General features: G+C 47.6%; 1 protein-coding gene across 1 annotated transcript; it reads right to left on the bottom strand.

Moving 5' to 3' along the window:
• Positions 1-11,904: 11,904 nt before the first annotated feature.
• Positions 11,905-15,438, bottom strand: LOC103651103 (uncharacterized). Its single transcript, XM_008676706.3, has 2 exons — positions 14,967-15,438; positions 11,905-13,303 (listed from the first exon to the last, which is right to left on the bottom strand). The coding sequence occupies exons 1-2, from the start codon at positions 15,028-15,030 to the stop codon at positions 12,342-12,344; spliced, it is 1,026 nt and encodes a 341-aa protein (XP_008674928.1). The 5' UTR covers positions 15,031-15,438; the 3' UTR covers positions 11,905-12,341.
• Between the last annotated feature and the right edge of the window lie 1,051 nt (positions 15,439-16,489).

Genomic DNA, 16,489 nt, shown 5'->3' with positions numbered 1-16,489 from the left:
GGATGTGCATAGACTACAGAGCCTTGAATGAAGTCACTGTCAAGAACAAGTACCCCCTGCCAAGGATAGAAGATTTATTCGACCAGCTCAGAGGTGCCAGCGTATTCTCGAAGATAGATCTGAGATCTGGTTACCATCAACTCAGAATCCGACCCTCAGATATACCGAAGACGGCATTCATCACCAAGTATGGGTTATATGAGTTCACAGTTATGTCCTTTGGTTTGACAAATGCGCCAGCCTTCTTTATGTATCTGATGAACAGCGTGTTCATGGACTATCTAGACAAGTTTGTGGTAGTGTTCATCGATGACATTCTCATATACTCTCAAAGTGAGGAAGATCATGTAGAGCATTTGAAGATGGTATTGCAAAGACTTCGAGAGCATCAGTTGTATGCCAAGCTGGGCAAATGCGAGTTCTGGATTCATGAAGTCTTATTTCTGGGTCACATCATAAACCAAGATGGGTTGGCAGTGGATCCAAAGAAAGTAGCAGATATCCTAAACTGGAAAGCACCGAAGGATGTTCGTGGGATCAAGAGCTTCATTGGAATGGCCGGATACTATAGGCGTTTCATTGAAGGTTTTTCAAAGATTGCTAGACCAATGACAGCGTTACTAGCAAAGAAAGTTGAGTTTAAGTGGACCCAAAAGTGTCAGGAAGCATTCGAAGAACTGAAGAATAGATTGACTACAGCTCCTGTGTTAGTCCTGCCTGATGTTCACAAGTCATTCTCAGTGTATTGCGACGCTTCTTACACCGGATTGGGATGTGTGCTGATGCAAGAAGGAAGAGTTGTAGCATACTCATCTCGGCAGCTGAAGATCCACGAGAAAAATTATCCCACCCATGACCTGGAGTTGGCAGCAGTGGTTCATGCCTTAAAGACCTGGAGACATTACCTGTATGGGCAGAAGTGCGACATCTACACAGATCATAAAAGTCTGAAGTACATATTCACCCAGTCAGAGTTAAACATGAGGCAGCGAAGATGGTTGGAATTGATCAAGGACTATGAGTTGGAGATACATTACCATCCAGGCAAAGCCAATGTTGTTGCAGATGCTCTGAGCAGGAAGAGTCAAGTCAATATGTTGGCCTCGTACCCGATGCCGTATGAGTTAGCCAAATAGTTCGACAGACTAAGCCTCGGTTTCCTGAACAGTACGCAAGGAGTAACAGTGGAATTGGAGCCCACCTTAGAGCGGGAGATCAAAGAAGGACAGAAGGATGATGAAAACATCAACAAGATCCGGCAGCTGATCTTAGAAGGAAGAGGCAAAGACTTTCGAGAGGATGAAGAAGGGGTAATATGGTTCAAGGACCGATTGTGTGTCCCCGACCTCAAACCTATTCGAGAATTGATCCTCAAGGAAGCTCATGAGACAGCCTACTCCATACACCCTGGAAGTGAGAAGATGTACCAGGATTTAAAAAGGAGGTTTTGGTGGTATGGCATGAAAAGAGAGATCGCGGAATATGTCGCCATCTGTGATAGCTGTCAGAGAACCAAAGCGGAGCATCAGAGGCCTGCCGGATTGTTGCAGCCATTGCGGATTCCTCAGTGGAAGTGGGATGAGATCGGGATGGATTTCATAGTTGGCCTACCTCGTACCCGGGCCGGCTACGATTCCATCTGGGTGGTTGTGGACCGCTTAACAAAGGTGGCCCATTTCATACCTGTGAAGACAACATACACCGGAGCGACGTTAGCTGAGTTATACATGTCACGGATAGTCTGCCTTCATGGTGTGCCGAAGAAGATAGTGTCAGATCGAGGAACACAGTTCACCTCTCATTTTTGGCAGCAGCTACAAGAAGCGTTGGGCACACATTTGAACTTCAGCTCAGCTTATCACCCGCAGACAGACGGTCAGACTGAAAGAACTAATCAGATCCTAGAAGATATGTTGAGAGCCTGTGCGTTGCAAGACAAGTCAGGATGGGACAAAAGGTTACCTTATGCAGAATTCTCCTACAACAATAGTTACCAGGCCAGCTTGAAGATGTCGCCGTTTCAGGCACTCTATGGACGGAGTTGTAGGACTCCGCTGCATTGGGACCAGCCTGGAGAGAGACAGGTGTTTGGCCCTGACATCTTGCTTGAAGCCGAAGAGAATATCAAAATGGTTCGGGAGAACCTGAAGACAGCCCAGTCAAGACAGCGAAGCTATGCGGACCGAAGGAGAAGAGAACTGAGTTTTGAAGTGGGAGACTACGTCTATCTGAAGGTGTCACCTATCAGGGGAGTCAGAAGGTTCGGAGTTAAAGGCAAGTTAGCACCCCGGTACGTCGGACCGTATCAGATTCAAGCAAAGCGTGGAGAAGTGGCCTACCAGCTTGACCTACCAGAGAGCTTGTCAGCAGTGCACAATGTGTTCCATGTGTCGCAATTGAAAAAGTGTCTGCGAGTACCAGAAGAACAGTTGCCAGTGGAGGGTTTGGAGGTCCAGGAGGATCTGACATACATAGAGAAGCCAACGCAGATTCTGGAGTTTGCAGACAGAGTCACCCGGAGGAACACCATCAGAATGTGCAACCTGGGAACGAGAAGATGATCTGAAGGCCAAATACCCTGAACTCTTTGCTGACCAACCTTGAATCTCGGGGCGAGATTCTTTTAAGGGGGATAGGTTTGTAACACCCTGAATTTGGGGGTATAAAATTTCTTTGCTCATATTCACAAATTCAGGTGTTATTTTCCTTTTCTCATCCTTCCTCATTCTTTTCTTTCTTATTTCTATAGGAGAAAAGTGCTTATTTTATTTGTAATAATAGTTTAATAGGTTAAACCCTAAGGGAGTATGAATTGTTGCATCATGTTGAACCCTAGATTTCATTTTTGCTTGGTGCATAATTCTTGGAAAGTCTAATTTGAATTTGTGGCTTGTTTGAATTTGAATCAAATAGAGAAAATAAAAAGAAAAGAGAAAACAATTCCAGAATAAAAGGAAAAAGGAAAGAAGCCCTCTCCCCCGCCCCCCTCGGCCTTTCGGCCCACTAAGCCCATCCCGCGCGCGCGCCTCTCTCCCCCCCCCCCCCCCCGCTCTCTCTGCCCTGGCGGGCCCGCCCGTCAGCGCAGCCGCCTTCCGCGCGCCCGCCCCCGCTTTCCTCTCTCTCTCTGCTCGCGGGCCCGGCTTGTCAGCCCTGTCGTCCTCGCGTAACCGCCGCCCGAGCTGCGCGCGCCCGCCTTCTCCGCGCCCACGTCGCGCGTGGAGCTCGCAACTGACCCGCCCCTGGCCACTTGAGCCCCGAGCCCCACTCGCCCTCTCCCCCTCCCCCATTTGCGCTCCAGTAGACCCCTCTTCCACCTCTCCCTCGCTGCGCGCACGCCAGAGCGCCGCCACCACGAATCCCCGCCGTCCCGAGCTCGTTTCTCGGCCGCCGTTGGAGCTCCGTCGTGTCCGTTGCCACGGTGAGCTTCGCCCCGGTGTCCGCAACCCGGGACGCGCCCCAATTCCCTCTCCCCCTCCCTATTTCTCTCTGCCCGCGCTCACCCGCCGTTCCCCGTGCAGCCGCGGAGGTCCGCCACCGTCGCCCCGGGCCACCGTCGCGCCATTCCCGCCGCCGAGGAGTCCCCGGAGCCCGCCTTGAGGTAAGGAACCTCTCCCGCCCCTATCGACCCGTGTATTGCCTTCTGTTGCGCTGAATTCCTCGCCGGAGTTGTTTCATGCCGCCGCCGAGCCGCTCCGCCGTGAACCGCCCCCCTCCGGTGCCTCTGCCCCGACCCAGACCCCACCAGAGGACTCCCCGTGCCCTCCCCAACCTTCCCGGCCACTCAGGTCGCCCTAGAGACCCGCCAAACGCCCGCGCCCCTCGTCTCCGGCGAGTCCTCCGCCGCGGGGACGAGCGCCGCCGCCCCAGCTAGCCGTAGGAGAAGCCCAGGCCGGCCACCCGATCCCCACCGTCCGTCCCAGATCGGGCGGTCCCGTTTTAATTAGGCCAAGCCTAATCCTGGCCGTCCGCTGGAGATCCAGCGGCCCAGGCCCACTTCCCCCGCACCCCGTCTCCCTGCCGTTTGGGCCCCGCCTGTCAGCCCGCCCGCGCGCTCGCTCTGCCCGCCGGCCCCGCCTGTCAGCCCGCCCGCGCGCTCGCTCTGCCCGCCGGTCCCGCCTGTCAGCCCGCCCGCGCGCTCGCTCTGCCCGCCGGCCCCGCCTGTCAGCCTGCCCGCGCCCCGCGCTGCCCGCCCGGTCCCGCCTGTCAGTCGCCCAGGCCGCCGCGCGCTCGCGCACCCGCCCGCAGGATCTAATCCTGGCCGTTCGCTTTAGATCTGACGGCCGTAGTAGCCCGATACCCCTTCGCGCGCGCGTTTTCTTAAAGAGACCCCCGGTTTTCTGGAATTTGAACCCGCCGTCCCTGGTTTCTCGCAGTTAGGTCCCTGGACCTTTTATTTAATTCAAAATAGGTACTTAGAGTATATTTTTAATCCCCAAACTTGTAAAATTCATAACTTTGTCATATGAACTCCAAATGAGGTGCTTCAAATTGCAAAATGCTCATGATGTTTTTGTCTATCTATTTAAACAATGTTTCCCTGCTGTTTCCATGTACCAATTAATAGTTAATCACCAGGATAGGATTAAGGCTATTGGAACCCTATTTGAGAGAATTAGAAATTGGTAGACTTTAATAAAAGTTGGATTACTTAAGTTTATGGACTTAAACACCTAAGTTTAGGAACTTAAAACCAGGTAATGATTTAATCCCACCACTGACTTAAACCTGATTAGTGGATAATGAATCACTTTGTATAGTCCTCTACCCCAGACCTAGGGAACACCAGAGTACCTATCTCTTTTCTAGTATGAACTTGTGATCTCTCTTCTGCATATGTTTGGTATGTTGCTTTTTGTTTGTTGTCTTCCCAAGTGCATAGTGTGAATGATTACTTTACATAGACAACGAGCAGTCTGTGTTTCCCGAGGAGGTTGCAGAGGAAGTCCCGGATCAGCAGTTTGGTGAAGGCAAGTGTCCTCTGTCCCATTATGTCCTATTCATTTATAACTTACTACCCCGCACTACTTACCTGAAACCTAAGGATTGACTAGCTTTACACTTTACTTTGTCCTTGATGACCTATTGGGTTGTTATGGTTAGCACTCTGCTTTTGCCTTAACTTAATCAATGAACATGATGTGACTATTTGTGATACTGTTATCCTGATGATGTTGATGATCTTGTGATACTCTAGGGGGCTCAGGCTGTTTCCTGAGTACCTCTCCGTAAGGACTTGTTCGTTGAGAGACCACCCGGGATAACAGTGCAACCATGAGGGTGAAATGGGATGCCCTTAGCTGATTAATTGGATGAACTAGAGGTGTAGTTGCTTAGCCGTCGTGCCGTCAATGGGGTCCAGGCACAGTGCTTGCTCTGCCGAGGCTGAGTGCCGAGGTTCTTTCGTTTTGCTCTTTGTTAGTCACTCTCCTGCGGGGAGGGGTACTGTGTTTATCAAACTGGAGAAACCTAACGGGCAGCTACGATCTCTAGGGAATCTTTGTAAAAGCTACGTAGTGATGCCCTGCCGGACCACCTAGGTAGTGGTCAATGGGGATTAGCTCTCCCCAGGTAGAAAGGGAATCATGACTCATGGGTAAAGTGTGCAACCTCTGCAGAGGGTAGTGAAACTGGTATATCAGTCGTGCTCACGGTTAAGAGCAGCCTTGGGATCCTCTTTGATTAGAGATACAGATGGTTCGAGATACAAGGATTATGTTATGGTTTCGGTTCGACTATGATGATGATGTTCCTCGATGAGGAAATGGTTTACGGGTTGGTTAATGCTAAAATTTGGCTTCTACTAATGATAAATACCTGACCAACTAAAAGCAACTGCTTGAGCCTAACCCCTCATAAAGCTAGTCCACTTCAGCCAAACGGGACATTTGCTGAGTACGTTGATGTGTACTCATCCTTGCTTTACCACAAAACACCAGGTTGTCCGCATTGTGATCGCTGCTCAGGAGAAGGCGAAGCCGTGGAAGGAGACTTCCAGGAGTTCCAAGACTACGACGAATTCTAGGTGTGGGTTGGCGGCAACCCCCCAGTCAGCTGCCTGTGAAGGCCTTATCTTTACTGTGTTTCGCTAGCACTTTGACTTACTTGTTAAGACAATGACTATGTGGATGTCTATGACTCTATGATGTAATAAGTACTCTTTTATGTTATTATTCGAGCATTGTGTGATGATGTTCATTTATGTAATCGCTGTGTACGTGAGTTCTGATCCTGGCACGTACATAGTTCGCATTCGGTTTGCCTTCCAAAACCGGGTGTGACAACACGTCAGGCGGCTGACGCCGTTCCACGTAACATGACACCCATTGGGACTTCAGTCAACTGCTTGGGCGATATGATTACACCCGCGGTCACATCAAGTTACTACTCATAAGTAGTTTGCTAAACGCTCAGTGCACCAAGTCGTCCCTTGCCTACACCCATTGGGGGGACGTCCAGGAATTTTCAATAGATTTTCCCAAGCAGTCACATCCTTACAGTATATGCAATGAATACCCCAAGACAAAAGGAAGATATCAACATATATCAGAGGAAAGCCAAATATAGCCGATGAGGTACACGTCTAATCAACAGAAGCATTGAAGCACGAAGTGATATGAAGACTAGTCAAAGGCCACCTATCGAACGTCCAATCAGTCGCACATCAAATAAATTGCCAGACCTAGCAAGATATGGGCAGATCGTGTACTCGGATTCAAAGACAAAATGTATGCTGACCTCTAAAGCATAGCGTTGATGACATAATACTGACCTCTAGGGCATTCGACAAAAGGAAAGGATGATTTCTGAAAAACAGCTGGAAACGAAGACCTTCGAGTGGATTATTTTCAAAAATCCACTCGAAGCTCGGGGGCTACACCCATTGGGTGCACCTACGGTGCACCCAATGAATAATCATCCCCGAAAGACAAAATGCTTACCTCTAAAGCATACGACAAAACTAATGCAAGGCTGACCTCTGAGAAAGCACAGGTGGAAGATAAAAGTAATTTCTGAGAAGACTTGAAATGAAGACCTTCGAGTAGATTATCTGCAAAAATCCACTCGAAGCTCGGGGGCTACACTTCGGTGCACCCAATGAACTTCAAAGTTCTACTGTACAAAATGCTGACCTCTGAAGCATGAACCAGAGACAGAACATCAAATTTCGAGGAATAATAGTGGAAGAAGACAGTAAAAGATCGTTTTTACCGGATCACTCAGAGTTCAGAGGTAGTGACCCGGCAGGCTTACTTTCAAGGCATTTCTTGTTAAAATCAAAAACTACAAATTGGACCTTGGATCTTTGGGCCGGTTTTTTCAAAATCAACCCAAAGATCGGGGGCTTGTGGGGGACAGATATCCCCCGGGTCCACCAGAAGGACAAGATGCCTCGCGAAGGGCCCGTGGGCCCAATAATCCGCATGGTCATCCCTTCGTGGGCCTAGGCAGGAACGGCCAATAAACCGGATCGACGCAAGCCCATACGGCCTGAAGAATTCGAGCGGAGATCACAACAGTGACCCGACCTTCCCGCGCAGGGGCCACGTACATCGGAACTGAGCGAGGATGAGTCGGCTGAATTATAGGAAGATAGGCTCAGTTAGTTCACTATTACTTAGGCACGCGTTGTTATCATATCCATATGTAACGCCCCACTGTCGAGTATATAAGGCCTAGGGGGCACCCCTTCAAGATGATCGACCTCATTCTACTTAGCCACACACACTAGCTCTCTACGTTTCCAATACTAGAGAACCTCTTTGTAACCCACCACATAAAAGTGCTCACACCAGGACATAGGGTGTTACGCATCTCAAAGCGGCCCGAACCTATACATAACTGTCCACTGTTTCTCGTGCAACTAGCACGAACCATCGAGCTACAGTCGATAACACCGTCCTACACCAAAAAGCACCTTGAGGGCAACCCCGGGTGCGCGGTCGGACCCAAAACACCGACAGAAAGAGAGGGAAAAAACAAATCAAACAAGAATCAAGGCGAGTGACACGATAATTTGTTTTACCGAGGTTCGGTTCCAAAGAACCTAGTCCCCATTGAGGAGGTCACAAAGATCGGGTCTATTTCAACCCTTTCCCTCTCTCAGACGGTCACTTAGACCGAGTGAGCCTTCTTCCTTAATCTCACGGGTCACTATGACCCCGCAAGGACCACCACACACTTGGTGTCTCTTGCTTCGCTTACAAAGCACTTGAGAATAAGAATGGGAAAAGAAAAAAGGTCAAGACAAGCAACAAAAGCAACAAAGAACACAAATACACCCTCTCTCAAGTCCCTAATGGAATTGAGTGAATTTGGAGGCTTAGAGAGGATTCAATCTATTTGATGTGTCTTGGAGTGGAGTATTTTTCTCTTGTATTGAATGAGATGTTCGGAATGCTTGGATGGATATGAATGAGGTGGTTCGGGGTATTTATAGCCCTCAACCACTTCCATAGTCGTTGGGGAGGCTGCCGGCGATGGGCGCACCAGACAGTCCGGTGCGCCACCGGACAGGCACTATTCCTTGTCCGGTGCGCCGTCACGTCACCCAACCGTTAGGGTTCGGAGCTGGTCGACCGTTGGAGGCTTTGTCCTCTTGCGGCACCGGACAGTCCGGTGCCACACCGGATAATCTGGCGCCCCTCTGACTTCGCTGCTCTGACTCTGCCACGCACTGTTCACCGTGGCAGGTACTTTTGCAGTCGACCGTTGGCGCTGGATAGTCGTTGCCCGCTAGCTCACCGGACAATCTGGTGGTACACCGGACAGTCCGATGAATTATAGCGGAGCGCGCCCTGGAATTCCTGAGAGTGGCTGGTTGACATCTGTACGGTCCTGGTGCACCGGACACTGTCCGATGGCACACCGGACTGTTCGATGGCACACGGGCAGTCCGGTGCGCCATTTTTCAGCACACTCAAGTTCTTTGCTCCGTTTCAAATTGAGTCCCTAACTTGATTTCTTTCTTGGTTTGTGTTGAACCTTATGCACCTGTAATACATGATTTCTAGAACAAACTAGTTAGTCCATATGTTTGTGTTGATTATCAACCACCAAAATTAGTTATAGGAAATGGTTAACCCAATTTCCCTTTTAGGGGCGAGGTGCTAGGTCACCGGCGATGGAGGGGTCACCGACGATGAAGGGGAAGGTCGACGAAGCGGCCACAGGCGGAGCTCCAGGCGGCGACGGGAGGTGGAAGGGAGGGAGCGGGGCCGGCCAGGGGAGAGAGGGTTGGCCGATGGCTGGGAAGGGAGCTAGCCGATGGCTGGGATGGGAGCTGCCCCGGGAGGGAAGGATGAGCCTCCTGGGCCGGCGACGCGGAAGCCGGTGCGAGCACCAATGGGCTAGCGGTTGTGGGGTGGGAGAAGAAGTTCGAATGAAACCCTAACCCTAATGGGCCGGCAGCCCAACAGTGGTGTCGGCCCACACACACAGTCTAACACTGTGTATGGGTGGGTGGGGCAAGGGTTCATGGGTTTTCTCAATCTGTGTGACAAGATCTTCTTAATATGATGCATGAGGGATGTTTTACTCCTGCAGGTCGAGTTGTATAACTGATAACTCTACATTATGCTCCACATGGCATACTTTTGGAAAAACAGTTTCTAACTGAGGGTTGGATATTTAGATTGTATTAATGGGTTTATCCATTATGTTTTGGAATAATTATTCAAGTGGGTTGTGTAACCCTTTGAATTAGCTTTATTGAAATCGGTGTTCGGGTGAAGTTATGACTGCATTTAGTCGGGCAGGTGTGTATTGCTTAGAAATTCTGACCACATGACTGGATTTCTAAACCTTGGTCTTCTTGTGTTGTTTCCCTGACCTCTATAATTTCCACCTCTGAGGCCTTGTTCGGTTGCAAAGGGATCGAAGGGGATTGGAGGGGTTTTAATCCCTTCCTATTCAAAAATTGAATAGGAGGGGAATAAATCCCCTGTAATCCCCTCCGATCCATGTGTAACAGAACAGGCCCTGAGGGCTTATTTGGGTACTCTAGTATTTACCCCAATACACATGGGTTGAAGAGGATTGAGGTGTAAACTAAACTAATTTACACTCCAATTCCCTTCAACCCATGTGTATTGGGGTGAATATTAGACTATCCAAACATAGCCTGAGTGGGCTCAGAATACTGAGGTGGGAAGAGGATGCATGTATTTTTATCCCTTCGATTGTTGGGCTGTAGGTGGCTCCCCCAAATTTTTTGAGGTGTGAAGGCTAAAAATTCCAAGTGGGGGCTGAAAAGGTCCCATATGCTATTTTTTGTGCTCTCCATAAATACAAAGGGAGGTTGGGCTGGTTTGAAATGAGAGCACATTGGCGATGTGTTTGTTAAATGTTATGCTTAGATTTGTCTCTCTACTCACATGATTGATAGATAGCACATTTGAACATGTGAGCAATTCTAGTGTGTTGCACTGAATAGTTGCATTGATTGGCACAAGGTGGAGTGTTGCAAGGCAGAGGGGCTTGTTACTTTTGCAGGTTGCCATCTCCTAGACGGTTTGGTGGCTTGTGGTCTCCATTGCGAAGCCCACATGAAGATTTTGTGTGGCTTTAGAGGGTGAGGAGTGTTGTGCTCACCCCATGAGAGATCATGAAGAGCAACTCTAGTTGAGCAATGTGTCAAGAGAGATATGTGTTCCGATCAAATCATAGTGCTAGAGCTCTTGTGTGAGCACTCCCTTTAGTGGGGAGAGTGATCTTGTGTGATCACCACTAGTAAGTGGATCCATGTCAACCTTGGGCTTGCCTCAATGCGGATTAAGTGGTTGGTAAACCACCAGACCTCAAGATAAAATTTGTTGTGTCAAAGTGTCATCATCTTTTAATTGGTTTAAAATTTCCCTCATTAGCTTGTATTTGCTTGTTCATATACAAAGTGCTTAGATTGTTTAGACTGTTGCTTATAGTGTTTGGTCTAGCTTTAGGATTTAGTGTTTGAGTGAGATTAGAGCACCTATTATCCCTTAGTGTTTGTGTGCACTATTGTATTAGTTGTGTCGAGGGGCTTATAGTCTTATAATCACACCAACTGCATTTGTAGTGTGGTCGTCACCATATACTTGAGGTAAGGAGGCATATCGGTTTTGGCTAGAAACCCGATAGTGAAGACGAAGAGAAGTATCTAGGAGAGGCTACACTAGAGATCCACTTGTGTATGAGAAAGACCTCGGGTTATTATAGAGTTACCCAACCGAGAGCTTGACTCTCACATGAGAATTACAGAAAATTTTGCGCACTTTTCGATATATCAATAAAAATATCAGTCATGGATTGAAGTTTCCATCTTTTTCACCTTTAAGCTTCTACATTTAAATTGTGTACCTTGTTTTTTTTCTTTACCTCACTAGTTTAGTTGTTAGGCTAATTGATAAGTTTGAAACCTAAGTTGTAGTTTATAAGTTGCAAATACTTTGACTAGATAAAAGTTAAAGACCTTAGATTGTAAAATAAGTTGTCTAATTTACTCTTCCCCTCTTAGACGTCAAATATTCTACACATAGTAAAACTAATGCATATAGAAATGTTAAAATGTCTTATAATTTGGAGTTGAGGGAGTGCATGACTAGGATCGAGGACGATATGGCACACTAGCTTAGGCAATAAGCTTTGCCGTTATGTATAAATGACTCAGGAGCGATAAATGGAAAATAATTAACATGTGCCTTAATGTGAGTAATTAATGTAAGAAAACATTAGATGTTATTATTGAACAAACTGCTACTATACTCTCGAGCTTATTTTCAGATAAGCATGCGGCAAACACAATCTGCGGCTTAAATACGACTAGCAGCTTCTTCTAAATCGAACTACACAATCTGCAGGCGTTGAACACGGCCACATGAAACGGGTACAATGAGAAAATCACAATTACCAGAGAGCAATGCAGCTATGTACAGGATATAAGCTTCTGCTCGTGCCATTTCGACACCAACATACAAATCAGTCAAAGCATTTGTTCTTACCACCACCGAAGATGTAAATTAAAGAAGAACCATCATAATTCTAACTGCTGCAACACTGAAGCTAAGAAGTAGCCAGTAAACCAAAACTACAGATATCGAGACAGATATATATAAACAAACAACGGCCGCAAATGGCTAAACGAAACAATCATTAGGACGATAATTACTACTATATACAGCAGCTTAGGGGGGGGGGGGGGGGGGGGGGTAGGTGAACATAACCTGCTACTAACTCTACTGTACCTCATCTCAAGATGTCCACCATTACTATTGCTGGTGTAAAACTACTGACACCTCTAAAGCGTAGTGAACGGCAGAGAGGAACTTGTCATCTTCTCTCGATGGCGTAAGCCCCTTAGCTCTTACTCACATAGCCAGTGACTGCTTGGTATAATCAGCCTGCTCATATGAGTAATAATACATATCATTCTTCACTCGACAGTTCCTCCAACCATTGTTTGCACCACTGTGTTCATCCGTTTGGTACTTTGATTTCATTGGCTTTGAGCTGATGGGATCTCCTCTATTCCTGGTGTTTCTTCTACCCAAGTCATTGTTTCGCCTTCTCCAGTGAGTCCAGTGTCCATATGTGCCCTGGCTGTCAGGCACCTGATAGCTATATTGACAGTTGTCCCATGGATCGGTCTGAATAGCTGCAGGACCCCAACCATAGCCATGCTTCCAAGCATCCTGGGAGCCATCCATGACCCAGTTGGTACTGCAAGGATTCGTCTGCTCCCCCCAGTTGCTGGCTTGATCCTGCTGTTCCTTGTACACTTCCCAGTTCCCTGAGTTTTGCTGACCAATTCTTTGAGAAGGTTGCTTGACAGAATAGTCCCAACTTGCCGACATTTGCTTATGATTTGCTTCAACTGAGTGTTCTAACTGATTGTCCCAGTTTACAGAGAGCTGCTGGCCATGGGTGAAGCTGGTCTCCGTGTCACCCCATCCTGTAACTGGAACTGGCTTGTCAGAGAAAATAAAAGAGTCCCAGACATCAGGAACACCATTATCTTTTCTGGGAACACTACGACGTGACTTCTCCAGATCAGCCACCAATTCAGGATCAACATATTCATCTGGGTTGATAATATCAATAAACATGTTTGGGTCGGGCAAAGGGATATCGTAGCATTGACCATGATATACAGCACAGAAGCGCGCCTTTGCGTCATTGAAGGCTTCTAATGCAGCTGAGTCGTCCCAATCAACCACGCTTTTATACAGAGACATCAATCTCTTGGTCTCACACAGTTTAGCCCAGGGGATAGCACAAGCATCAGTGCAAAATTTCTTTTCCCACAACGGAACTGAGAAACTTCCACTGCCTGAAATAACACAAAAACTGTACTTATTGAGTACATAAAACTAATGTATGCAGAGAAAAAGAACCTCTGTTTGTTCTTAGATTTATATCACCACAATACTGGTGGTTTGCTCTGTACGAATACCAATCAGAATTCAGAAGAAACACTACAATAGGAACGGGGAAACAGCAGATAACAGAGCAAAAATAAGTAGCTGTCAGAGAAAGAGCTAGCAGTAATTTGTCTGCATAATAGGAAAAGTCAAGGGATACTTCATTTAAATGCTACCAAAATATTGAAAAGACAAATTTACAATAAAAAAATAACAACTATGTAGTTCTTATTTGTAAAGCGTCAAGTAGGGATTAGGGGTTATATGGAAAACTGAGTACAGGTTCAGCTTAGGTCCGTCATAAATATCGAAGTAAGCTAAGAAACTTTTACCAAATAATTTGGCTCACAAGTGTTAGCTTCCATGAATTTAAGCATGAATTGTGTGTTCTATGTGTGGTAACTAACATGATCCCATATACCCATAGATGTGTACAAAAATCATAACGCATCAAACTCAGCGCCATTCCTGAATTTCAATGTCAGGCAAGAAAAATATTGTTCAATATTTAAAAGTATTTCCTACCCAAACTTTGGCAAGGGGCGTAGGTGTACAGATGACCGTTGACCATTGGCCGGTTTAAATACTCACCAAGCTGTTGCAATGTCATTCACCAAATGTTCTCCAAAATTGCTAGTGGAGTGTGCTATTATGTCATAAGCATTCTTGCTAAAATACAATAGGTTCTCCTTTACAGAAGATGTAATGATCAAGCACAAAAACTGATCAAAATTACTACTACCCTGTTTGGATGCGTGGAATTGGACCATACAATTCCAAACTCTAATTCAGTGACATCCAAACAATACAATTGGAATTACATCTCATTTCAATAACATGGCTCATTTGGTATTGAACCAATTCAATTCCAAAATAACTGGAATTTTGCCACTTGAAACTTTGACTGCTTGTTATAACTACCACCGTGTCTATGAATTGTTGGTCCATTTGTGTATATAAAATGTGGGTCAGATGGCAATTTTACGAACGTGTTTTGTGATGATGGCAAATATCAGATTCTCTCATTCAATTCCATACCTTCCAATATCGACATCCGTTTGGGGAATTAGGAAAATATATCATTCGTACGCGAAAAGACACGCAGGTTAGTTTTTCTGGGTTGAAGGCGGTGCAGGTGGCACACGTAAATGGAATGACTCGGTGCTTCCGAGTTTCAATGCGAGTTCCCTGAAGACAGTTGGTATCCTAGCACGTCATTTTCAAGAGAGAGAGTAGCAAGCCGCAAGTGCCACCCACACGAACGCATCACCAGAAACGGCATCAAATACTGACACCGTGACACGAGAACCAGTTGTACGCGGACTGTCGCTGCTCGCCCGCATTGGCATTTCGGCAGGAAACAGTGGGGTCAAGAGAAAGAGGAGGGGATTCCGGATTCGCTACGCAGCCCGGGATTCCCTACATATTTTACATGTGAAACTGTGAAAATCCACAAGAGACCACTCGAGAAAATTAGGAGCCGAGAAACGGCGCAAGCGCAGCTAATCTAACCCAACCAGAACGCATACTAAAGACTGTGTAAACAGGACGGGCAGCGATCGAGAAACGTACCGTGAGAGCGTGGCGGCCGCCGGGGCTTGCCGGGCTCCCTGTAGATCGGTCGCATCTCCGCCATGGATGGCCGCTGCGGACCTCTTCTCCCTCAGCCCAACCCTCGGGACACGCGAGAAAAGGCGCCCGGACTCCCTCCACCACCCCAGCGCGTGCGGACGCGACCCGAAAGGCGCAGGATGCCGCCCACCGGAAACGGTGCGCCCGGTTAAGTCGGAGTGGGGTGGGAACGCGAACGAGTCAGCCGAGCGGCGAAAGGCGTGGGGGAGGAGGCGGATTTGCCGGTTTGGGTGGCGTCGTTGGTTTCGCTCGCGGCCGCCGCCGAGGGGCGGGGGTGTCTGCAAAGAGTAGGAAAAGCTGTGATCTTTATCGTGCGTCCGCACGTTTTTGCCGGTACAGGTGGGCATGTACCGCCGCCGGTAGCTCTGGCGCTAGGATTTTTCCCATGTGCTTCTTCCGTCCGCCTCCGTTTGAGTGTTCTCTTCTCAGTTCTGACGTCTTCTTTAAAATCATGTTTACAATTTACAATTTTACATCCATTAGCTGGTACTAATAATTATTACTACCTCCGTTCTGAAATACTAGAACGCGATAAATAAAAAAACAGAAAAAGTAGTTAATAGTCAAATGCTCGTACATTGATATAGTTTTATAATTTTATTTTAATAAAACACAAAAATATGTGTATTATGTTGCTTAAATGGTTGTGAATATGAAGCCAATAATCAAAATTTAAACCCTCACTTATCATGATTTTATCTTATCTGTACTACTTATTAAGACGGTAAGAGTAGTCTGTCTCTAACGTGTTCTGTCTTTGATGTGTTCTGCCACCGACCGTTCTGTCCCCAACCGAGGACTGGTTCGTACGCCCTCCAAAAGCACCATGCAACCCCGTGCAAAAAATCATACTTTGACGCAGCACTAGAGCTAGAGAAGTTGGAGTGAACAACAAATAATCCACAACAACACTTATAAGCCACGTTCTGTGTCTCTCAATGGACGATATGGCACTAATCAAATAAATTCCATACTAGCGCATGTGTCATAGCGGTTCGTGCGGCCTAGTGACTCAACGTGCGGCCCAGCGGCCTAGCGCCCCTCCTCTCCAACACGGCCTCTAACCTAATATCCACCGCCGGTGGCCTCCACCACCTCAATGAACCCGCGGATCCAGACTGGGAAGCTAAGAATCGAAGAGAGGGAGGGGGCGTAACGCTGGCAAGAAGCGAGAGGGTCTAGCAATACAGATGGGTACCTGACAGATCTCGCGCCGAATGGAGTCGAAGTTAGTCCGTAGCGCATTCAAGCAGGAGGCGCAGCTCCGCAGCGACATCAGCACTGACGGGGATCATCTCGCCGGCGGCGAGGGGCAGGGGCAGGGGCGGGGAGCGCTAGGGCAAGAGGGGTTTGGGGGTCGAGCGAGTTCTTGTGAGAGCGTAGCAACTCGCGGCAGATGGGAAGAGATTGGAAGTCTGTAAAGTGAGGACCGGTAATCGCTACATTTTCTTGGTTTTACTATT

Source organism: Zea mays, chromosome 3 (genome assembly GCF_902167145.1).
Source record: "Zea mays cultivar B73 chromosome 3, Zm-B73-REFERENCE-NAM-5.0, whole genome shotgun sequence".
Taxonomy (NCBI): Eukaryota; Viridiplantae; Streptophyta; class Magnoliopsida; order Poales; family Poaceae; genus Zea; species Zea mays.
The sequence above is the reverse complement of the archived record's forward strand: the minus strand, read 5'-3'. Positions and strand labels throughout refer to the sequence as shown.

Excerpts from the sequence above, each read along its gene's own strand:
- LOC103651103 (XM_008676706.3), bottom strand. The coding sequence starts at position 15,030 with ATGGCGGAGATGCGACCGATCTACAGGGAGCCCGGCAAGCCCCGGCGG. Across the intron at positions 13,304-14,966 it reads GCGGCCGCCACGCTCTCACG|GCAGTGGAAGTTTCTCAGTT; the intron begins GTACGTTTCTCG and ends GTGTTATTTCAG.